The sequence below is a fragment of the Chanodichthys erythropterus genome, chromosome 2 (assembly GCF_024489055.1).
Source record: "Chanodichthys erythropterus isolate Z2021 chromosome 2, ASM2448905v1, whole genome shotgun sequence".
In the NCBI taxonomy this organism is placed as follows: domain Eukaryota; kingdom Metazoa; phylum Chordata; class Actinopteri; order Cypriniformes; family Xenocyprididae; genus Chanodichthys; species Chanodichthys erythropterus.
The window spans coordinates 38,930,792-38,957,214 of NC_090222.1; the positions used below are offsets into that span (position 1 = coordinate 38,930,792).

At 38.9% G+C, this 26,423-nt stretch overlaps 1 protein-coding gene across 22 annotated transcripts in view; it reads left to right on the plus strand.

Annotated features, from left to right (window-relative positions):
• znf385d (zinc finger protein 385D) overlaps positions 1 to 26,423 on the plus strand; it is a 235,096-nt gene that overhangs the window by 179,548 nt on the left and 29,125 nt on the right. For 21 of the 22 annotated variants that reach the window (XM_067412024.1, XM_067412043.1, XM_067412001.1 and 18 more), the window contains 2 exons: positions 10,253 to 10,360; positions 20,183 to 20,354. In XM_067412024.1, coding sequence (XP_067268125.1) covers positions 10,253 to 10,360; positions 20,183 to 20,354 — 280 coding nt within the window. The remainder of the gene's footprint in view (positions 1 to 10,252; positions 10,361 to 20,182; positions 20,355 to 26,423) is intronic. The other variant, XM_067412105.1, reaches the window with a different exon arrangement.

Here is a 26,423-nt window from a genome sequence, read left to right on the forward strand (position 1 = left end):
GAATGATTGATTGATTGATTGATTGACATTGACTAAACATAATCAGTTATTAATATTTGGTTCCCTTTCGTGGGAACTATCGACGCTACGTCAATGACGTGATGGGAACCCTCTGCATTTTGTGTTCGTGAAGCACCTCTGTATCCAACCAATGAGAAGATGTGACGTCAGAGGCGGGTGACGTCACGGACCAGGAAACTATAAAGCATACCCAGAAACAGAGAACGCCAGCTTCTGTTGTCTTCAGCAAGCGCTATCTGTATATTGTCTGTCTTATTTACTGTTGTTTGTCCCTGCACACTGCACACACTGATCTCTTCGTCTGAGGACAAGAGTTTCACAAGCACAAAATAAGACAAAAAATATATATAAATGGCAGAAAAGCAGCAAAAATTTACGAAGTGTGTTCCTCCCTGTCCGCGCTTCATTACGGACGGGGATACACACGATATGTGTGTAAAATGCCTGGGAGTTGAGCACGCACAGGTCTGTGTACACTGCGAGAGGCTCACTCTCAGAGTGCTGCGTTCACGCCGGGGGCTCTTTGAGGAGGGTGCCGCGGCGAGTGTTCCCCGCGGGTCCGGTCCCGCTGCTGCTGAGGCACAGCGAAGGCTGCGCTCGTGGGGTTCACAAATGGATTTAGCAGAGAGGGGAGAGACGGGTCCTGCCCTATCGCTCCCCTTACCTGCTGAACCCAGTGTCTCTCCTCTGGTGGCGGAAGCACGCGCTGCGGTTTCTTCCCCCTGGAGAGAGACAACGGCACTCAACATATCTTCCTCCGAGGAGGTTGATGTGGAGGGTGCCGAAGAAGGAGATGAGGGACCGCCATCCTCATCTCCAGCGTACGAGGAGCTTTTGGAGGTAGTGACCAGGGCAGTTGAAAAGTTAAGCATAGACTGGCCCGTAGAAAAAAGTGAAAATCAACCTAAAAGCAAACTTGATGAAAGATTTCTTCCAGCGCGGTCACTACCCCAGTGCCGGGGTCTGCCGTTCTTCCCTTCCGAGGTGTCGAGGTCGTGGAAGAGACCAGTACAATACCGTGTTTACAGCCCCCAAACGTCATTATACAGTAACATCATGGGGCTGAAACACCATGGCTATAGGGCGATGCCTCGGGTGGAAGAGACGCTCGCGAGCTATCTCTCTCCCGAGTCTGCGTCGTCCCTTAAGACCCCGACGTTGCCCACTAAGCCATTAAAAACAACCTCCGGCTTAGTGGGCAAGGCTTATTCGGCGGCAGGTCAAGCGGCAGCATGCCTGCATACAATGTCTATCTTGCAGGCATACCAAGCCGACCTGCTGGGGGAAATAGATGAGAGCGGGGAAGCATCATTTGAAACCATACATGAACTCAGAAAGGCGACAGATCTAGCTCTCCGGGCCACCAAGGAGACGGCCAAATCAATCGGCCGCTCTATGGCAGCCCTGGTGGCCACGGAGAGGCATCTATGGCTTAATTTATCCGATATAAAGGAAAAGGATAAAAACGTCCTGATGGACGCGCCGCTGTCTCCTGGTGGCCTGTTCGGCGACGCAGTGACATCTGTCGTCGACAGGTTCCAGGAGACACGCAAACAGTCAGTGGCGTTTCAAAAGCTTCTCCCCCGTCGCTCTCATCCCCCCAAGACTGCTGGGCGGGAGCAGTCTCGGCCGATAGCCAGCTCCTCTGCGCACAGGGCGCAGCAGAAAGCCAGTGTGGCCACCCAGGCTCCCCCACAGAAAGCTTGGGGACCGGGGCGGTCAGCACAGGCGACCAAGAAAAGGTCCTGACCCAGTCATTTGGGACCTTTGAGGGCAGTCCCCTCCGGGGTAATTCAATTATCATCTCGGGCGCCCGTTCTACCCCGGTGCCCTCAGGGGGCCGTCCTGCCAACCCTGCCACCCAGTGTGCGTCAGGGCGCAGCGGTCTCCACCGATCCTCCGAGGGGGATCGATCAGCGCTCGATTCGTTTGTCTGCCGGTGCGCCGCGTCAGATGAACGAGCCAATTGCTCAAAAAACACCAGAGACCAGTCTTGAGAGACTGGTTCCCTTAGTCGAATATAGGGAAGAATGGAAACGTCTCCCGAACATTTCAAAATGGGTGCTGCTCATGATACAACAGGGTTACAGAATTCAGTTCGGTTCTCGACCGCCCAAGTTCAATGGGGTTCTCCACACAGTGGTAGCCCCAGAGCAGTCTCTGGTGATGGAACAAGAAGTTACGACGCTTTTGCAAAAGGGAGCTATAGAGAGGGTTCCTCCTCCCAGCAAAATGTCAGGCTTTTACAGCCGCTACTTCATTGTTCCAAAGAAGTTCAAAATGCTCACACTCAAACAGATTATCCCACAGATCAGGTCCGAGGACTGGTTTGTGGCAATAGATCTGAAAGACGCTTATTTCCATGTATCCATCCATCCTTCTCACAGGAAGTTCCTCAGGTTTGCTTTCAGGGGCGAAGCTTACCAATACAGGGTCCTTCCTTTCGGCCTATCTCTATCACCCCGCACGTTCACGAAGTGCTTGGATGCAGCGCTGGCTCCGCTGAGACTCCAGGGCATCCGCGTACTGAACTATATCGACGATTGGTTGATACTAGCTCAAACAGAACGACTAGCAGTTCAACATCGAGATGTTGTTCTGTCACACATAAAGAAGCTTGGGTTGAGACTCAATGCCAAAAAGAGTGTGCTGGTCCCGAGTCAGGTTGCAAATTATCTAGGTGTAATCTGGGATTCCACCACGATGCAGGCGCAATTGACTCCTACTCGTGTGAATGCCATTCTCGGGGCCGTGAAAGGGGTGAAATTAGGCCAGTCACTCACTGTAAAACAGTTTCAGAGACTGTTGGGTCTGATGGCAGCTGCGTCCAACGTTATTACTATTGGCCTTCTGCACATGAGACCCTTACAGTGGTGGCTCAGGACCAAGGGGTTTTCCCCGAGGGGAAATCCTTTTCGTATGATCAAAGTCACGCGGCGATGCCTTCGTGCTCTGGTCATGTGGAAAAAGCCTTGGTTCCTGTCCCAAGGATCCGTGTTGGGAACTCCTCGTCGTCGCGTAATGCTAACGACAGATGCCTCCCTCACGGGCTGGGGGGCGATCATGAGTGGTCGCTCAGCTCAGGGTCTCTGGGAGGACCATCAGCTCTCCTGGCACATAAATCGGCTGGAGATGATGGCGGTGTTTCTAGCTCTAAAACACTCCCTCCCAGACCTGAGGGGACACCATGTGATGGTCCGCACGGACAACACTACGGTGGTCTCATATATAAACCACCAGGGGGGTTTGCGGTCTCGCCTGCTATGCAATCTGGTCAGCCGCATCCTCCTGTGGGCCCAGGGAAAACTCCTTTCACTGAAAGCAGCATATATTACCGGGCCATATTGATGGACCTTTGAGGGCAGTCCCCTCCGGGGTAATTCAATTATCATCTCGGGCGCCCGTTCTACCCCGGTGCCCTCAGGGGGCCGTCCTGCCAACCCTGCCACCCAGTGTGCGTCAGGGCGCAGCGGTCTCCACCGATCCTCCGAGGGGGATCGATCAGCGCTCGATACGTTTGTCTGCCGGTGCGCCGCGTCAGATGAACGAGCCAATTGCTCAAAAAACACCAGAGACCAGTCTTGAGAGACTGGTTCCCTTAGTCGAATATAGGGAAGAATGGAAACGTCTCCCGAACATTTCAAAATGGGTGCTGCTCATGATACAACAGGGTTACAGAATTCAGTTCGGTTCTCGACCGCCCAAGTTCAATGGGGTTCTCCACACAGTGGTAGCCCCAGAGCAGTCTCTGGTGATGGAACAAGAAGTTACGACGCTTTTGCAAAAGGGAGCTATAGAGAGGGTTCCTCCTCCCAGCAAAATGTCAGGCTTTTACAGCCGCTACTTCATTGTTCCAAAGAAGTTCAAAATGCTCACACTCAAACAGATTATCCCACAGATCAGGTCCGAGGACTGGTTTGTGGCAATAGATCTGAAAGACGCTTATTTCCATGTATCCATCCATCCTTCTCACAGGAAGTTCCTCAGGTTTGCTTTCAGGGGCGAAGCTTACCAATACAGGGTCCTTCCTTTCGGCCTATCTCTATCACCCCGCACGTTCACGAAGTGCTTGGATGCAGCGCTGGCTCCGCTGAGACTCCAGGGCATCCGCGTACTGAACTATATCGACGATTGGTTGATACTAGCTCAAACAGAACGACTAGCAGTTCAACATCGAGATGTTGTTCTGTCACACATAAAGAAGCTTGGGTTGAGACTCAATGCCAAAAAGAGTGTGCTGGTCCCGAGTCAGGTTGCAAATTATCTAGGTGTAATCTGGGATTCCACCACGATGCAGGCGCAATTGACTCCTACTCGTGTGAATGCCATTCTCGGGGCCGTGAAAGGGGTGAAATTAGGCCAGTCACTCACTGTAAAACAGTTTCAGAGACTGTTGGGTCTGATGGCAGCTGCGTCCAACGTTATTACTATTGGCCTTCTGCACATGAGACCCTTACAGTGGTGGCTCAGGACCAAGGGGTTTTCCCCGAGGGGAAATCCTTTTCGTATGATCAAAGTCACGCGGCGATGCCTTCGTGCTCTGGTCATGTGGAAAAAGCCTTGGTTCCTGTCCCAAGGATCCGTGTTGGGAACTCCTCGTCGTCGCGTAATGCTAACGACAGATGCCTCCCTCACGGGCTGGGGGGCGATCATGAGTGGTCGCTCAGCTCAGGGTCTCTGGGAGGACCATCAGCTCTCCTGGCACATAAATCGGCTGGAGATGATGGCGGTGTTTCTAGCTCTAAAACACTCCCTCCCAGACCTGAGGGGACACCATGTGATGGTCCGCACGGACAACACTACGGTGGTCTCATATATAAACCACCAGGGGGGTTTGCGGTCTCGCCTGCTATGCAATCTGGTCAGCCGCATCCTCCTGTGGGCCCAGGGAAAACTCCTTTCACTGAAAGCAGCATATATTACCGGGCGGTTGAATGTGGGAGCAGACGCTCTGTCGAGGCAGGGCGCAAGGCCGGGGGAATGGAAACTCCACACCGAGGTGGCGGAGTTGATATGGAAAGTCTACGGACGAGCTCAAGTCGATCTATTTGCCACAGAGGAGTCAACTCAGTGCCCTCTGTGGCACTCTCTGGAGCACCCAGCACCCCTAGGGCTATGCTACAGACGTGGCCAAGGCTACGTCTGTACGCATTCCTCCCAGTCTCATTGCTCCCGGTAGTTCTGGACAAGGTTCGCCAGGAGAGGGCCGACCTAATACTGGTGGCTCTTTACTGGCCAACAAGAATATGGTTTGCGGACCTAATATCTCTCCTTCACGGCTCTCCAATGGAGCTTCCTCTCAGACAGGATCTCCTGTCACAAGCAGGCGGCACGATTCTCCATCCCCGCCCAGAAATGTGGAAGCTATGGGCCTGGCCTCTGAGGGGGCAAGGCTCATAGAATCTGGTCTCCCAACCGAGGTTGTGGAGACCATCCTTCAATCCAGAGCTCCCTCCACAAGTAAGCTGTATGTGTATAAATGGAAACTGTTTGCCACATGGTGTGGCCAGCGTAATATGGACCCTGTCCACTCTCCTATTAGCTGTGTGCTACAATTCCTTCAGGAAAAATTTTCAGAAGGCTTAACCCCTTCAACATTGAAGGTATATATCGCAGCCATCTCGGCTTATCATAATCCTGTAGGGGGCTCCTAGGTGGGTTGAGACCCCCTAGTTATACGGTTCCTCCGTGGTGCACTGAGGTTGAGGCCTTCGGTGCGCACAAAAACTCCGACCTGGGACTTATCTATTGTGCTCCAAGGGTTAGCTGAGGCTCCCTTCGAGCCAATAGAAGAAGTGTCAGATAAATTTCTAACACTAAAACTCTTTCTGTTAGCGCTGTCAGTCGCTCCATCAAGTTTAGAATTTGCGCCTGGTATGATCAAGGCTTTCTTACATACTAGACTGGGCTATGTGCTAAAGGTCCCCACTAGAGTCCCAGGTCCCATTGTACTGGAGGCTTTCTGTCCTCCTCCATTTGAAAATCAGGATCAGGAAAAACGTAATCTGCTTTGCCCTGTGAGGGCGCTGGATGCCTACACCCACAGAGCTGCCCTGTGGAGAAAAACAGATCAATTATTTGTATGTTACGGGTCCCCTAGAAGGGGGGGCCCAGCATCCAAGCAGAGGATGAGCAAGTGGGTGGTCGAGGCCATCTCACTCGCATATAAAGCAGTGGGTCAGCCATGTCCCTTAGCCGTTAGAGCTCATTCTACAAGAGGTATGGCCGCTTCTAAAGCTCTTTTGTCAGGAGTGTCACGGGACGACATATGTGGTGCAGCTGCATGGTCATCCCAGCACACTTTCATCAGATTTTATAATCTTAATATAAGTTCTACTCCAGGTTCCTTGGTCTTGCAAGATAGCAGCCAGACACTTGAAGATACGGCGTAGTTGGGACAGCGTTCCCATCACGTCATTGACGTAGCGTCGATAGTTCCCACGAAAGGGAACGTCTCGGGTTACGCTACGTCGCGTTGCCGTACCTCCTTCATACCTGGAGCGCTTTGCTTCAGACATATTCCAGAAGCTGGCGCTCTCTGTTTCTGGGTATGCTTTATAGTTTCCTGGTCCGTGACGTCACCCGCCTCTGATGTCACATCTTCTCATTGGTTGGATACAGAGGTGCTTCACGAACACAAAATGCAGAGGGTTCCCATCACGTCATTGACGTAGCGTCTCATTCCCTTACTCAGGGAACAGGGGTTACACTCGTAACCCGAGACGTTTTTTCTTGTTCATAATTTCTTTGTATGACAGCCTGGCCTAAAAATATGGCACAATTTGTCATGTTTCATTGCATTATTATCAGAAATAAAACAAGCACAAATATGCAATATGATTACAACATTTTTAACACATTTCTAATATTATTTGAAGAGGTCAAGTTTCATAGGCTGGTCATAGTTTTTCAGATACAATAACATGCGAGTTCATGTAAACCACTTTCTTTTATCTCCGAAAGAGTTTAAGAATAAATAATGATTAGTAAACGCGCTTACACTTACGTACAGTAGCTTACTCATTGTGTGCATGTTCGTTTTTATTGTGACGTCAAAGTGCGAGAAAACCCTGGCGATTTCATGCCAGGTTTCTACAGCTTTTCTTTTGTAGTTGAGCTGTTATGATGAGTTGTTTTTTTGATGCTTATCAGGTTTTTATTGTGCATATAAACACTCTCAATGAGAAGCAGCATTTTCTCGCTGAACCCCGGCGTGTTTGGAGCACGAGGTCATCGCCGCGCACAGATGGTTTGTGTCTTTTTCTTTTCTCTCTGCTCTTTTTCTTGCTCACTTCCTGCATTTTTTTTTTTTGCATGTCCTCATCCGAGTCCTTTGATTTCCCAGCAGCCCCTCGCTGGCCAGCTGGATGTTCTCCAAAATTTGCACCCATCCCGCTGATTTTAAGTGCCATGTCCTCATCTTTTAGCCGTGCGTGAGATTTATGCTGCGATTATATTATGTAACATTTTCAGATACAGTGTCAAGTTTTGAAACATGTACATGTGGTGCCAATATGGCAAGGCTGTCGACATCAGACCATAACTTACTGCGACTGATTGGCCTGATGTCCTTTAATAAAGAAGAGCGTATCAGGTTTCCAAACTGTGTGTCACTCGTCGGCCTTTAAGTGAAAGTGATTTAGTGATTCATGTACAGCTGGCCGCGATAGACGATTGTGAATCGAAAGTGATTTTCTGCTTGTGTAACACCGGCTGCTGGACTGACATCTGTCTGCAGCAGGTTCAAGTTGTTGAACCATCATAGAACAGACATCTGAGAAGAGCGACAGGGCCAGACGCCTGTATATCAGTCTGAGGAGACGGAGGCTGTTATCTGATGAATGGAGTATCAGTGTAATTTCACTACCTCATCTAAGACCGCCCGTACGATGTCACTCTGCCTCAGTTTGACATTAGACTGACAGTATGTTTCCGTCCGCCTATTTTTATGTGCATTTCGGGATATTGCATTAAAAAAGATGGATGGAAAGGCCAAGATGCACATAAATTCTAAAAATGTGCATAAAAACATGTGGGGAGGACACATTTTTTATCTGACAAGCAGACAATGCTCATAAACTAGGATGGAAACACGTTTACAGAATAAATCCCTCGAAGTGCAACAAAATCTCTCACCTCAGCAGAGGATGTGATTGGATAACTGGTAGTCAACCGGCGGACCAATCGCATCGCAGCATCTCAAATGAATTGAATAAACCTTATGTCAAAAATATGAAAGGATTATTCAGTTATTCTGTTAAAATATGTTCAGATTATTCAATTCAATTTGATGGAATTTTGAAAAATTGAATGAAAAAACTCGTTAAATTTCAAGAAAAAAGTCGAGATAAAATGTTGAGAATAAACTCGTTAAATTACGAGAAAAAACTCGTTAAATTACGAGAAATTTAACGAGTTTTTTCTCATAATTTCATGAGTTTATTTTCATAATTTAATGAGTTTATTATCAACATTTTATTTCAATTTTTTTCTCTAAATTTAACAACTTTAATCTCAAGATGGTTTTATTTTTTTATTATTGCTTGGCCCTAATCCTCTTCCGTAAACCTATAAAAATGAGTTTTGTTGGTATAAATTTATGCATATCGGTTGGTTCTGTGATGTTAAATAATATTTTTGACTTGAATAAACCAATTAATTTAGATGTTACCATTTATTTTCAATGTAGGGAATCAAACAATTCTGATTCCATTAATAATTTTTTTTCGCTCTCCTAAAGAAAATTTACTAAAATTTAAAACTGTTATCAATTTTTATTTTATTTAAATATGTAAATACTAAACACAAACAATACCTCTTTTAGTAATGTTTAAATGAATTACCAATAATAAAAAAAATTAAGATACCAGGGATAAAATTCATAAAGAATTGAACAATTGTGATTTTTAACTTGTGATTATTAGTTTTTAGTAATTTTGAGAAAGTAAAACTGAATATTATTAATTATTATTATTATTAAATATTAAACAAAAACAGTACTTTTTAGTGGCTTTTTAATTATTTATTTTTAAATAAAGTACCCAAATAAATGAAAATAAACAACAGAAATGTTCCAGGGATGGTATCAGTATAAAGAACCGAACAATTATGATTTACACTCTAATTCTGATTCCTGAATGATTCTTTTAGTACTTTTGAGGAAGTAAATCTAATAAATAAAATAAAATAACACTTTTTAAGTAAGTAAATACTAAACAAAAGCAATACTATTTTTTTATTTCAATTTAATTATTTATTTTTAATTAAATAAAGATAAAGATACTAAGATAAATAAAGATAATAAGGATGGGATTTGTAAGGAATTGACTCCCATTCTGATTCTTTAACGATTCTTAAATAAAATATAATAATTTATATAATATATTTATATTTATATTAATATAATATTTTTATTGTTTTTACAGCAAAACTCTAAATGTGCATGTTTAACTAAACATTATCATGAAATAGTAACTTCAATCTACTTAAAGTGGACCCATAATGCCTCTTTCACAAGTTGTAATATAAGTCTCTGGTGTCTCCAGAATGTGTGTGTGAAGTTTCAGCTCAAAATCCCCCACAGATCATTTATTATAGCTTGTCAAATTTGCCTCTATTTGGGTGTGAGCAAAAACACGCTGTTTTTGTGTGTGTCCCTTTAAATGCAAATGAGCTGCTGCTCCCGCCCCCTTTCCAGAAGAGGGCGGAGCTTTAACAGCTCAACAACAACAAAGCTGGAGAATCTCACGCAGACAAAATGAGGAAAGTGTTCAGCCTTACATTGTTCAAACCGGAGTCGACACTGATGGAGAGACTCAGGAAGAAGTTACAACTTTTAGACGTTTCTGAATGGTTAGTGGATAAATAGATGTAGTGGATTGAACTCATTGAATAGCATGTGCCGTCACGTTAATCTTTTGTGCAAATCCAGCAGTTTTTTTGTCTTCCTGGAGAAAGTAAAGGAGCCAAGGCTGATCTGTCTCGATGCAGAACTGTTGTAATTTCAGAGTTTGTTTTGTCCTCCTCTTTCCCGCCGCGTTGATTGAAGAGCGTGTGTGTGTGAAATTGCGTTGGCCTTTAATGTGTTCCAGCGTTCAAGCATTAGTGGTGTTTCTGCTGAAGGCAACATTTTTAATCACGCCGCCCGATGGGTAACAGAGTTGACATTCAGCTCGCCGCTGGGGTGAATGAGGCTAATAAAACCGTTTTCCGTTCTCTCTCCCTTCCTCAGATGGACCCGGTTCAGAAAGCTGTTTTACGTCACACGTTCAGCGCTTCGGCCTCGTCTAAAAGGAAAGCTGTCTCGTGCGGCGTGTGCCAGCTGAGGTTTAACTCGCAGGTGAGTGGAAGAGGCCGTTTCTTCACCGTGACTCTGATTCAAGCTGCTGTAGAGCGGTACAAATGCAGATATCCAACACAGTCGAGATCATGCGATAAAGCAAAATTACAAGCTCATAAGAATCATTTATTGTGAATCAGACTCTGGTCGCACTGTATGTGCTTGATTCACTAAAAAAATTGAGCTCATATGAGTCATTTGTTGTGAATCAGACTACATTGGTTATGTTGTATGCATCTGATTCACTAAAAAAAAGAACCACTTCATAAGAGTCATTTATTATGAATCAGACAACACTGGTCGCACTGTATATGTGCTTGATTCACTAAAAATAACCAGCTCATAAGAATCATAAATTGTGAATCAGACTACATTGGTTACACTGTATGCATTCGATTCACTAAAAAGAACCAGTCCATAAGAGTCATTTGTTGTGAATCAGACAACACTGGTCGCACTGTATGTGCTTGATTCACTAAAAAAAATGAGCTCATATGAGTCATTTGTTGTGAATCAGACTACATTGGTTATGCTGTATGCATCTGATTCACTAAAAAAAGAACAAGCTCATGAGAGTCATTTATTGTGAATCAGACTACTCTGGTTGCACTATGTTTTTGATTCACTAAAAAGAACCAGCTCATAAGAGTCATTTGTTGGTGAATCAGATGTTTACACTGAATGTGCTTGATTCACTAAAAATTACAAGCTCATAAGAATCATATATTGTGAATCAGACTACATTGGTTACGTATAAGCATTCGATTCTCTAAAAAGAACCAGTTCATAAGAGTCATTTGTTGTGAATCAGACAACACTGGTCATGCTGTATGCATCTGATTCACTAAAAAAGAACCAGTTCATAAGAGTCATTTATTGTGAATCAGAATGGTTACGCTGTATGCATTTGATTCACTAAAAAAGAACCAACTCATAAGAGTCATTTATTGTGAATCAGAATGGTTACGCTGTATGCATTTGATTCACTAAAAAAAGACCCAACTCATAAGAGTCATTTATTGTGAATCAGACGGTCGCACTGTATGTGCTTGATTCACAAAAAATTACGAGCTCATAAGAATCATATATTGTGAATCAGACTACATTGGTTACACTGTATGCATTCGATTCACTAAAAAGAACCAGCTCATAAGAGTCATTTGTTTGTGAATCAGATGTTTGCACTGAATGTGCTTGATTCACAAAAAAATTACGAGCCCATAAGAATCATATATTGTGAATCAGACAACATTGGTCATGCTGTATGCATTTGATTCACAAAAAGAACGAGCTCATAAGAGTCATTCATTTGTGAATCAGACTACATTGGTTACACTGTATGTGCTTGATTCACTAAAAAAAATGAGCTCATATGAGTAATTTGTTGTGAATCAGACTACATTGGTTACACTGTATGTGCTTGATTCACTAAAAAAAATGAGCTCATGAGTCATTTGTTGTGAATCAGACTACATTGGTTACGCTGTATGTTTTTGATTCACTAAAAAGAACCAGCTCATAAGAGTCATTTGTTGGTGAATCAGATGTTTGCACTGAATGTGCTTGATTCACTAAAAATTACAAGCTCATAAGAATCATATATTGTGAATCAGACTACATTGGTTACGCTATAAGCATTCGATTCACTAAAAAGAACCAGTTCATAAGAGTCATTTGTTGTGAATCAGACAACACTGGTCATGCTGTATGCATCTGATTCACTAAAAAAGAACCAGTTCATAAGAGTCATTTATTGTGAACCAGAATGGTTACGCTGTATGCATTTGATTCACTAAAAAAAGAACCAACTCATAAGAGTCATTTATTGTGAATCAGAATGGTTACGCTGTATGCATTTGATTCACTAAAAAAAGAACCAACTCATAAGAGTCATTTATTGTGAATCAGACGGTCGCACTGTATATGTTCTTGATTCACAAAAAATTACGAACTCATAAGAATCATATATTGTGAATCAGACTACATTGGTTACACTGTATGCATTCGATTCACTAAAAAGAACCAGTCCATAAGAGTCATTTGTTGTGAATCAGACAACACTGGTTACACTGTATGTGCTTGATTCACTAAAAAGAACCACATCATTAAGAGTCATTTATTGTGAATCAGACTACATTGGTTATGCTGGATGTTTTTGATTCACTAAAAAGAACAAACTCATGAGAGTCATTTATTGTGAATCAGACTACTCTGGTTGCACTATGTTTTTGATTCACTAAAAAGAACCAGTTCATAAGAGTCATTTATTGCAAATCAGACTCCACTGGTTGCACTGTATGTGCTTGATTCACTAAAAAGAACCAGTTCATAAGAGTCATTTGTTGTGAATCAGACTACAATGGTTACACTGTATGCATCTAATTCACTAAAAACAGCTAATAAGATTCATTTGTTTTTAAATAGGATCACATTGGTTGCCCTGCCTGTCTGTTTTTGATTCACTATAAAGAAACGTTTTGTGAGAGTAATTTTTTTGCTGTATATATTTTTTTTAAATTCACAGTAAAGAAAGAGTTTATAAGAGTCTTTAGTTTCATGAATTGGACTGGTTCAGAAGAGTCATTTGTTTAGGGACTCAGTATCTTTACTCTGCCCTGCTGTTCATACAAGGATCTAAAGTATTGACACACAGTGTGTAAAATGAGTAAAATAGTCCTGTCGTATAAATCGGTAGTAAATGAGACATCGTCATACGTCCGCCCGTCCATCTATTACTCGATCATGCACTGACCAATCAGATTCATTGAGGGTGACTTTGAAGAGGACAATTTTATTTTTCGTCCTTCATCCCTTGTCATTTTCCATTCAGGAGAACGTCTGCCTGTGTGCCGCGCTTTCATCATATTTATTTAATCCAAATATGATTATTTAAAAACAGCACTGCCCATATCCTCTCCATTAGGTGCTCATTTACTCCGTCACTGTCAGATATTAAGCCGTAATATCCACACGACGAGGCCTATCGAACAGTAATCACAGCTCATGATGGGCATCCGTCAGGACCGTGTGACAGGATGAAGGGGCGGGGCTGCTGTTGACCAATCACACCTCCTGTAGCTCTCCAGCAGCCAATCACAGAGAGCGTCTGGGAGAGATTATGCATTCAGATCACGCCGCATGCACAGCAAAACCTCATTATCATTGGTCGTTTGTGCTCCAGCTTCCAATCAGCTCCAATCTGAGCCCGGGAAGACTTCATGCGGCACATTTTCAAAAATGAAATGGCTTCTGGAGAGTTAGAGTCCAGCCAGACTTTTGAAAATGACATTTGGTTTTCATATTTATCGCCACAGGTCCATTTGAATATGAGACACTTGGTTATGGATTTTTCTGGGTGTATGAATTATAAATACAGTTTATAATGGCGGGGGAGAGAAAACCTGGTTAGTTGTTGAAGTGCTTTTGCTCGTCGTCTGCCAAACACAGACTGTGGCTCTAATTTGTTTTTGCCGTGATTGATTGATGGCGTCTCATTGCAGGTGTCTGTCTTACTTAAAGGCTTGGCCCTCGCGCTGGCAGACGTTTAATGCCCACCTTTTGTGTTTGTGGGTTTTTTTTTTTTTATATAATTGATCATATTTTATATGTATTATTTATAATATTGTTACCTTTTTATGTTTATTTTATATGTATTTATTTATTTAGTATTATTTATTTTATTTTTTCTAACTTGCTGGGCATTAGCATGTGTCTGTTACTCTATTATTATGTTGTTGTTGTTTTTTTACAATTTATAATAATAATTTATAATATTTTTAAATTGTAAATATTTATTGTGAATAATAATGCTACCCTTTTATATCTACTTTGTGTTTATTATATATATATATATATATATATATATATATATATATATATATATATATATATATATATATATATATATAATTACATGCTGGACATTAGCATGTGTCTGTTACTCTTAATCATAATAATAATTACACTTATTTATAATTTATAATATTTTATATTTTTTTAAATATTATGTATAATATTTTATATTTTTTAAATATTTATTATGTATAATGTTACCTTTTATATTTATTTTATTTGTATTTATTTATTATTTAGTATTAATAATAAAATTTATTATTTGTTTTATAGTTTACTTTTTTATTTTTAAATAATGTTCTTTTAGTTTTTACTTTATTTATTTTATTTTATATTATTTTATTTTATTTTTTTTAATTTTTTAAACTTACTCCCCAGTGAACAGTAATGCAAAATACTGTTTTATGGCCAGTAATAAATATTTATTAATTATTGTTATCATTATTATTATTATTATGTTGTTTATTTATAATTTATAATATTTTATATTTGTAAATATTTATTATCTATAAAAATGTTACCCTTTTATATTTATTTTATTTGTATTTATTTATTTATTTATAATTTTATTATATTAAATTATTATATTATTATTACTCTATTATTATTATTATTCATAATTTATAATTGTTTTTTATTTTATAATTTTTAATATTTTATATTTGTAACTTTGTTTTTTATTTTAACTAACTAACATACTGGCAAACTTATTTTATTATTTAATTTTTATAAACTTTTATAATTTATAATATATTTAATAAAATATTATAAATTATAAAGGTATTGTGGTATTAAAATACTGTCTTTTTATTATTTTTTATTTATTTGTTTACAATTAATTGTAATTTATAATATCACTTATAAACTTATAATATCACTTCTTATTTATAATCTTTGTAACTTTTTGGTGATTTATTTATTGATTTAATTAATTAATTTATTAATTTCTAATTTATTGGCAAAAATGTAGTTCTGGACCATAGAATCGGTGTCTTTGTTACTCACATGAATATGAGACATTTGCTTATGAATTCTTTGGAGTATATGAATTATAAATACAGTTTATAATGGCGGGGCAGAGAAAGCCTAGCTAGCTCTTGAAGTGTTTTTGCTGGTGTCCTGTCGAACACAGACTGTGGCTCTAATTTCCCTTCGCCGTGATTGATTGATGGCGTCATTTAACAGTGTCTCATCGCAGGTGTCTGTCTTAGTTAAAGGCTCGACGGGCAGGACGACTTCCTCCTCGCTCGGCCATCACGCTGGCAGCTCTTCCGTGTCATGCGCTTAATGAATGCTTGATTGCGGCACAGATTCCACATGACATTTATCTGTGTCACTGCATTCTCCCCTGTGATTGGCCGTTGAAATGAATAGCTGGGAGTGTCGAGAAACATCCCATTTATCTTGGTGTTAAAGCTATTTTCATAACGCTATCCCGCTCAAATGATGTGTTACTTACAAACCCCCGTGATATAAATCTATATGATTATGATCCATATCCCGCACTGCTATTTGTACAAATACAATATATCAAAAGAAGTCTGATCCGTCACGACGCCTTATTGCTTTTCATAAAGGTATATCTGCCGTTAATGTCTTTACAAAATTACCTCTGGTGTTATAAAGGTACGCTTCATGAGAAGAATGATCGCATGAGATATTCTGTTTGAAAGACACTGAACTGAACGCTCAGCAAGAGCCAGATATGAATAAACTTAGAAAAGTTTTACTGAGAGACACAGACTAGCTCATAAAATACACTACAGGAGATGAAGTGTCATCAGTATGTTAAGAGAAAATAATGCAAAATACAGTTTTATGGCTAGTAATAAATATTTATTAATTGTTTTATAATTCCTCATTTGAATATGTTTAAATGTAATTATTATATATGAATGATTATTGTGATTTTTTTAAAACAAATATTTATTTGTTTTTTTATTTTTTCCTTCATTATTTATTTTATTTTATTATTTTTTAACTTACTCCCCAATGAACAATAATGCAAAATTAATATTTTAAATGTAATTATTAAAATAAATATAATTATTAAGGATTATTGTGATTTTTTTTTTGGTAATATTTATGTTTTTTATTTGTATTTATTTATTATTTTATTTTATTTTATTATTTTTTAACTTACTCCCAAATGAACAATTAAGGAAGATGATTAGGGCCAAGCAATAATAAAAAAAATAAAACCATCTCGAGATTAAAGTTGTGAAATTTAGAAAAAAAAGTCAAAATAAAATGTTGAGAATACACTTCATAAATTACGAAAAAAACTCTTTAAATTTCAAGAAAAAAGTTGAGATAAAATGTTGAGAATAAACCAGCTAAATTACGAGAAAAAAACTCGTTGCTTGGCCCTAATCCTCTTCCGTAAACAATAATGCAAAATACAGTTTTATAGCCAGTAATAAATATTTATTAATTGTTTCTTAATTCACAATTTATAATATGTTTATATGTAATTATTAAATTAAATATAATTATTGTGATTTTATTGTAATTTTATTGTGATTTAATTTTATTTTATTGTGATTTTATTTTATTTTATTTTATTTTATTTAATTTTAACGTCCTAATGATCAATAATGCAAAATACAGTTTTATGGCTAGTAATAAAAATATGTATTAATTGTTTTCTAATTCATAATTTATAATATTTGTTAAATGTAATTACTAAAATAAATATTATTATTTATTATTATTGTGATTATATATATATATATATATATATATATATATATATATATATATATATATATATATATATATATATATATATATATATATATTTGTTATTTTGTTTATTATTTAATTTTATTTATTTATTTTAACTTACTCGCCATTGAACAATAATGCAAAATACAGTTTTATGACCATTAATAACTTATTTTATAAGCATGAATAATTTACAGTATTTTAAATATAAATATAATTTATATTTATTTCAACTATTTGAAATAAATATATTTCAATATATATATATATATATATATATATATATATATATATATATATATATATATATATATATATATATATATATATATATATATACACTTACCATTAGCAAAAAGTTGGACTTTATCATGTGTCTCTTTATTACTCACATTTCACTCATTTTATGTATTTATTATTTAATATTATTCTTTTTTTTTTTTTATTTCTAATGTAATGGCAATAATTTTATTACTGTTTGTTACATGCTTTTTTTTAATAACTATTTACTTTTAAATATTCATAATATTTTATACTTACTGTACATTTGTATTTATTTATAACTTTCTGGACTCTATAGCAATTGTGTCTTTGTTCCTCACATGCGCGTCTTGTTTTGGCGTCAGAGAGGTCGTCGACTGCCTTATTCATTCAAAGAAGTGTTTGTCCGTCTCTTGGTATTGTCCTCCCGCTGCTGGCGATGTCAGTCAGGCGTCCAGGAGTTAGCGGCGAGGTAAACAAGGGCAATTGAAAGACATTGCGTATGGCCCGGTCCAACAGAGCCATAATAAATCTCGTTTGAAGGTGAAAGCAAATGCCACAGAGCGTTTGACACTACCTACATTGTGCCCGCAGATATTAAAAGATTTGTTTCCCACCAAGTCAGCCTCGATGAGCTGGAAGTTTTATGTATGGGACGGTGTCATAGAGGATAATAACCTCACACACGTACGGCTGGAGAGGCCATTCTTTTCTTCTGTCACACTCTTTATTCCACACCATTACTCAGAGAGAAAACCTAGTGAGCTGCCTTGCTGTCTACAGCCTACATAGGGAGCTGCCTTCTAAGGTAACATCCTGACTAAATAACAGTATCACTCCTGAAACAGGAGATTTGACTCCCAGTTGATTGGTTTGGCGATAACATGCTGCTGAGCTGATAATGCAATGAGTAAATAAGCAAAAGATTATATATAACTTAGTAAAGCATGAATCAGAAGTAGGTCTGTCAATCAACTGAAAATTATAGCCGAATTAATTAAATGATATGCTGATTATTTGATCATTCCAGTTTAACCATGCGCTGAATTAACGCTTTGAATGATTAATTGAAGTCATTGTCATTCTTTCCGACACAAACGCGTCTCCTTTATATGTAAATTAAGCTCATTATATTGCACCTTATTCACAGAAGTCTGTGCTATTTGGCTGGTGCAATTAAAGTGTGCTAGATCAATATTTATTAATAGATTTATTGAATACATTATATTATTGTTGCAACTTTGAATACATGTAAAATGAATAAAAAGCTTTAGAAGTTGCTACTTGAATTGCTCTAAAGGTTTAATGACAATTACAAATCAATGCCTTGTGTAAAAAAAACACACGTTTATTGTAACATTTTTTAAAAAACTTAATTAATTGTTATGTTATTAAATTTTATGTTTGTACCCTTTGTTGAAGTTGGCTGGGACAGTGTTAAAAAATTGTTTTATATGATAAAATATACTTGTTACATATTTAATACAGCTATATTAACCAATATATCATCAATATAATTTAATTATCGGTATAAATACAATTATGTAATTATTATAATTATCAATTTAATTTAACTATTTAATTTTTGCTTTGGTTTAGTGTCATTTGTTTTTGTGATGAACAAATAAGTAAATTGAAAAAATATGTAAATATGAAAAAATCTAATTAACAGTACTTATTTTATTAAGTAAATATTTTATAAAGAGTGTATATACACACACATTATGATTTATATAATTATGTATAATTATGAAAAACTGCAATTTTTTAAACTATATATATATATATATATATATATATATAAGTACATATAAAGGTATTTTAAAGATTTTAGCGTTATAAAAGGTCATTTGGTTTAACCGTCCAAAGGCCAATACAGCCATTTTATTTGTGATTAAAATATCTTAAATTGTAATAAATGTATATATTTTTATTCTGGCATGATTTTATAACATCATATATCAACATAGTGCAAAATGGTATTAAAATTATGTGTAGAAGTTGCTTTGTTATGAGAAAGAATGTCGGGAAAAATTAATTTCATTGATGTCATTCGGAGTATCCAATATAAAGGGATCATTTTGGATCAAGTCGTGCGGTCAATATCATGTGACAGGATGTGACATCATTCAGACACCTGCAAAGGACCACATGGTCATGAAGCAAAGTAACTAACTCTCTCTTAACTATTTGATAAATTTATGTTTTCACTTTCGCTCATACACATGTCCCGAAACATCAGGTCATTCGGTGCAACCGCTATAAAACATGGAAAATGTTGTAATATTTTAAAAACTTGTACTAAATATAAAATGTTTCATTGTCCTTTTACTAGATATCAGCCTGTTAGCATTGTTTGAAAATTCTGTAAAACCGAAATTTTGGTTATATATATATATATATACTGTATATATTACACACACACACACACACACATACAAAATGTAATTATTATTATGTATAATGCATATAATTATCATTTTAAAAATTTGCATTGATCTAACCAACCCCACTCAAGCGTTATTCTCAAATTATGTTTGCGAATCTTAAATCAAAATATAACAGGTTCTATTAACTAACATTCATACATTTTTAATTTCCTTCTCCAAATTATAAATATTTCCATTCCATTTTTTCCATTTCATTGTACGGCAGCTCATTAGGTTTTGGAGCAGATCCAAAGGGTCGACACACATCTCTGTGCTTTACCTGTATGAGATTCACAAATTGTGCTTGCTTTCTCATACTGAGAGCTCCATTTCACTGGGCTGCGTTGAAGATGGTCGTCGTGTCACGTTCACCCTCACAGATGGGTGCTGCTCGGTGGTTTGATGTCGATAAAATGTGCCTGTGCCACATTGCAGAGCTGGTTCCAGCAGCTTGTTTGCTCATGGCTCAGAGCTCCTCTGCCCCTGTCTGATGTTGCTAACACCTGGTCCGGGCTGGCCCTCTCCACGGGTTGGCCTGTTTTGTGTTTCCTAGAGCCAGGCATTGGCCCACTACAAAGGCACCAAACACGCCAAGAAGCTGAAATCTTTGGACGCGCCGAAATGCCTCAAACACAAGAGTTCCCTGGTCACCAGGGAAAATGCCAACAAGGAGCCTCCGAAGGGCCTCTCTCCCTCAACGGCGACCGGAAACACTGAGAGAAAAGGTAAGAGAAGAGACGTTATCTTATGTTTGAAAGCATTGCTGTTATTTCTGCTTATCCTTGCTTGAATAAACACCTAACTCTAAATATTAGACTGTTTGCAATAAGAATAATAAGACACTATAGGGCTGTTACCAATCAAAGTAAGTTTTTCACACCAAAAAAACAGCATCAAATAATGTTATGAAATTTTTTTTGAAAATACAAATAAGAAATGTTGGGGAAAAATTATACTTTTAAACATGAAACCAAACTGCCAGTAGGAGACGACAAGTGACTGTCTTCATTAGTGAATCATTGATTGATTCATTCAAATGATTAATTCAAACGGCTAATTCATTCAATAGTTGTTGCTTTGAGATGCATTATGGTTCTGCTGTAATTTTTGTTTCGAACTATTTTCACTGCTGAAATAGAACAAAAATGGTAAATATTGCATCTGAAATGTAAGTGACTTAATATTAATGTGACCATATCTCTACATTGAGTCATATCTGAAGACCAGTAGCTGGTTGCAAGAAACACCTGCACTCTTAAAAACTGCTGGGTTAAAAATAAACCAAGTTGGGTTAAATATGGATAAACCCAGCGATTGGGTTGTTTTGACCCAGCAGTTGGGTTAAATGTTTGACCCAATCTGCTGGGTACTTTAATTTAACTCAACTATTGTTTAAAAATTACTGTATTGCTTGCCTAAAAGGTGCCCAAAATAGGTTGGAAATGAACATTTATTAATATGTTTTTTATTTTTACTTTTTGATTATCACTTTTGCCTCTAGTACACTCTAAAAAACACTGGGTAACACAAAAACTACCCAAACACTGGGTTGTTACGTCTGACCCAGGAACTGGGTAACACAAAAGCTACCCAAACACTGGGTTGTTACGTCTGACCCAGGAGCTGGGTAACACAAACACTGTAACACAAAAACTACCCAAACACTGGGTTATTACGTCTGACCCAGGTACTGGGTAACACAAACACTGTAACACAAAAACTACCCAAACACTGGGTTGTTACGTCTGACCCAGGAAATGGGTAACCCAAACACTGTAACATAAAAACTACCCAAACACTGGGTTATTATGTCTGATCCAGGATCTGGGTAACACAAAAACTACCCAAACACTGGGTTGTTACGTCTGATCCAGGAGCTGGATAACACAAAAACTACCCAAACACTGGGTTGTTACGTCTGATCCAGGAACTGGGTAACACAAAAGCTACCCAAACACTGGGTTGTTACGTCTGACCCAGGAGCTGGGTAACACAAACACTGTAACACAAAAACTACCCAAACACTGGGTTGTTACGTCTGACCCAGGAAATGGGTAACCCAAACACTGTAACACAAAAGCTACCCAAACACTGGGTTATTATGTCTGATCCAGGAGCTGGGTAACACAAAAACTACCCAAATACTGGGTTGTTACATCTGACCCAGGAGCTGGGTAACACAAAAACTACCCAAACACTGGGTTGTTACATCTGATCCAGGAACTGGGTAACACAAAAACTACCCAAACACTAGGTTGTTACGTCTGACCCAGGAACTGGGTAACACAAAAGCTACCCAAACACTGGGTTATTACGTCTGACCCAGGTACTGGGTAACACAAACACTGTAACACAAAAACTACCCAAACACTGGGTTGTTACGTCTGACCCAGGAACTGGGTAACACAAACACTGTAACACAAAAACTACCCAAACACTGGGTTATTATGTCTGATCCAGGAACTGGGTAACACAAAAACTACCCAAACACTGGGTTGTTACGTCTGATCCAGGAGCTGGATAACACAAAAACTACCCAAACACTGGGTTATTATGTCTGATCCAGGAACTGGGTAACACAAAAACTACCCAAACACTGGGTTATTATGTCTGATCCAGGAACTGGGTAACACAAAAACTACCCAAACACTGGGTTATTATGTCTGATCCAGGAACTGGGTAACACAAAAACTACCCAAACACTGGGTTATTATGTCTGATCCAGGAACTGGGTAACACAAAAACTACCCAAACACTGGGTTATTATGTCTGATCCAGGAACTGGGTAACACAAAAACTACCCAAACACTGGGTTATTATGTCTGATCCAGGAACTGGGTAACACAAACACTGTAACACAAAAACTACCCAAACACTGGGTTGTTACGTCTGATCCAGGAGCTGGATAACACAAAAACTACCCAAACACTGGGTTGTTATGTCTGATCCAGGAACTGGGTAACACAAAAACTACCCAAACACTGGGTTGTTACGTCTGACCCAGGAACTGGGTAACACAAACACTGTAACACAAAAACTACCCAAACACTGGGTTATTATGTCTGATCCAGGAACTGGGTAACACAAAAACTACCCAAACACTGGGTTATTATGTCTGATCCAGGAACTGGGTAACACAAACACTGTAACACAAAAACTACCCAAACACTGGGTTGTTACGTCTGATCCAGGAGCTGGATAACACAAAAACTACCCAAACACTGGGTTGTTATGTCTGATCCAGGAACTGGGTAACACAAAAACTACCCAAACACTGGGTTGTTACGTCTGACCCAGGAACTGGGTAACACAAAAACTACCCAAACACTGGGTTGTTACGTCTGACCCAGGAACTGGGTAACACAAAAGCTACCCAAACACTGGGTTGTTACGTCTGACCCAAGATCTGGGTAACACAAACACTGTAACACAAAAACTACCCAAACACTGGGTTGTTACGTCTGATCCAGGAGTTGGGTAACACAAACACCGTAACACAAAAACTACCCAAACACTGGGTTGTTACGTCTGACCCAGGAACTGGGTAACACAAACACTGTAACACAAAAACTACCTAAACACTGGGTTATTACATCTGACCCAGAAGCTGGGTAACACAAACACCGTAACACAAAAACTACCCAAACACTGGGTTGTTACGTCTGACCCAGGAACTGGGTAACACAAACACTGTAACACAAAAACTACCTAAACACTGGGTTATTACATCTGACCCAGAAGCTGGGTAACACAAAAACTACCCAAACACTGGGTTATTATGTCTGATCCAGGAACTGGGTAACACAAAAACTACCCATACACTGGGTTGTTATGTCTGATCCAGGAACTGGGTAACACAAAAACTACCCAAACACTGGGTTGTTATGTCTGATCCAGGAACTGGGTAACACAAAAACTACCCAAACACTACGTTGTTACGTCTGACCCAGGAACTGGGTAACACAAACACTGTAACACAAAAACTACCCAAACACTGGGTTGTTACGTCTGACCCAGGAACTGGGTAACACAAACACTGTAACACAAAAGCTACCCATACACTGGGTTGTACATCTGACCCAGGAGCTGGGTAACACAAACACTACCCAAACACTGGGTTGTTACGTCTGACCCAGGAACTGGGTAACACAAACACTGTAACACAAAAGCTACCCATACACTGGGTTGTACATCTGACCCAGGAGCTGGGTAACACAAACACTACCCAAACACTGGGTTGTTACGTCTGACCCAGGAACTGGGTAACACAAATCTACCCAAACACTGGGTTGTTACGTCTGATCCAGGAGCTGGATAACACAAAGCTACCCAAACACTGGGTTGTTACGTCTGACCCAGGATCTGGGTAACACAAACACCGTAACACAAAAACTACCCAAACACTGGGTTGTTACGTCTGATCCAGGAGCTGGATAACACAAAGCTACCCAAACACTGGGTTGTTACGTCTGACCCAGGATCTGGGTAACACAAACACCGTAACACAAAAACTACCCAAACACTGGGTTGTTACGTCTGATCCAGGAGTTGGGTAACACAAACATTACCCAAACACTGGGTTGTTACGTCTGACCCAGGAGCTGGGTAACACAAACACTGTAACACAAAAACTACCCAAACACTGGGTTATTACATCTGACCCAGAAGCTGGGTAACACAAAACCTACCCAAAAAAATAACCCAAGATTTTTCAGAGTGTAATTATGCATCTGATGTTTAATTTCAAAAATATTTTGGGTTCGTTTTAAGCCAGATATATAGTCATTTTTAATTAGATGAAATAAAACTACCCAGCAGATTGAGCAAAAATTTAACCCCGCTGGGTTTGTCATTATTTAACCCAACTTGCGTTGTTTTTAACCCAGCATTTTTTAGAGTGTAAAGTTAATAAAACCCTTAGTAACAGTATACCTTCTATAATATATATCTTAAGGGGTTTCTTGCATCTGGACCAGAATATCAAGGCAAGGCAAGGCAATTTTATTTGTATAACACATTTCATACACAATGGTAATTCAAAGTGCTTTACATAAAAAAAGAATAATAAAAATAGAACATAAGGAATAGAAATAACAGTAAAAACAGAGAATTTTGCTATCTGGATGGAAGGGCTAGGAGGTCTCAGGGAGTTTGTTGTTGTTGTTGTTGTTGTTGTTGTCCATCAGAGTGGATCTAAACAGATCCATTCATCAGAGCAGATCAGAATGGATCTTCCTCACACAACAGGACTGCTACCTGTTAAGGCACTTCAAACTGATAAACACAGTTTCAATCTCCCCTTTTGCCAAGACACCTCAAACTGCACCACACAGCCCTAATCCCCCTTCTGGAGATATCTTATCTATGCAACGCAGTTCAAATTTCCCCTTTGGAAATTTCCCCTTTGGAAAGTGTCCTGACTGTAATCCAGAGATATCTTAACCATGCACTACAGCTTAAGTTTCCCCATGGTTTGTCCCCTCATCCAAATTTACCAAATTCTAACCTAATCACTTTCTTCCTAATTCTCCCAGCTCTTTCAACCAGACAGCAATATTTAAAATGCATTAAAAGTCAGAATATTTATTCAGAATATTTATTTATCAGACACTTGAGGGTTAATTCAACAATAAGAAACAATAAGAAACCACCCAGAACGGCCTCGCATCATAGCAGCGAGTTTTGCACGAGCAAAGACACTCAGAAAAATGTAAGAATCTGTTTGAGTTCTGCAATTTATTGCCGTTTTGTGCTACAGAGGAAACATTCATCAGATTTCCCTGGACAAGAGTTGACCTCCTCTTCTATTTCTGTCACAAAGATCTCTCTCTGAACTGGAAACAAGAAATATGTTCCAACAATCGTTTTAAAGGCCATAATTTCGATCCTAGGCGTCTTGCAGTAATTTTGTTGATGTTGCACCAGTACAGTACTTCATATTCATGTGCACCAGTGGAAAATAGCATGAGGTTCTGGTTTTCATTGACCTCTCCTGGTCTTGATATTCTTCCCCAGTCCAGCAAGGTTATATATCGCTCTCATGGTTCAATAGGACTCTTACTGCTGTTTCAGATGATCCAAACCAAACAGCATCCTCCAGTGTGTGTTTGTTAGCGATCCAGGGGTTGGATATATGCTCTGCAGGATTACAGCTGGATCAGGCTCCTGGAGTCTCATGCCACAAAATTGTGTATGTAAGCACATTGTGGAATTAGGTGCACTCAACACATGTCTGGAACCTGTTCTGGAACCAATAATTTACTCCACTTTTTTTGTTCTGCTTGTTTAGGCCCGGCAGTCAAGCTCGCCCAATAAAAAAGTCTATTTGTGCTCAAACACCTGGTGTAATCTAATTTGCGGCTCTTTAAGGCAAAAGTGTAGCCTGAAGCCAGAGAGGCTCTCCACCACAAGCTGTTATTGTCTTATAAAGCAGTGTCTTGTCTCTATGTGCCGGAGGAAATGCTGTTTGTTTAGACTCGTAGATGCAACACCAAACACATACACACAAAAGATGCAGCAGTTTGGGGTGAATTCACTAAACAGATGCAACAGTTTGTCAGTGGAAAAAATACTGCAAAAACAAAGTTGCATTAATTGCAAAAGAAATATGCATATAAACATTTTTTTTCTGCAACAAATTTTGGCAGCAATTCTTTTACGACACATCTTGTTCTTTTCTTCTTTTTTGCTGTTTAATTAGAGAACAGGATTAGGGCCAAGCAAAAAAACAGCTTCTTGAGAAGTATGATTAAACTCGTTAAATTTCGAGAAGAAAAATGTCAAAATAAAATGTA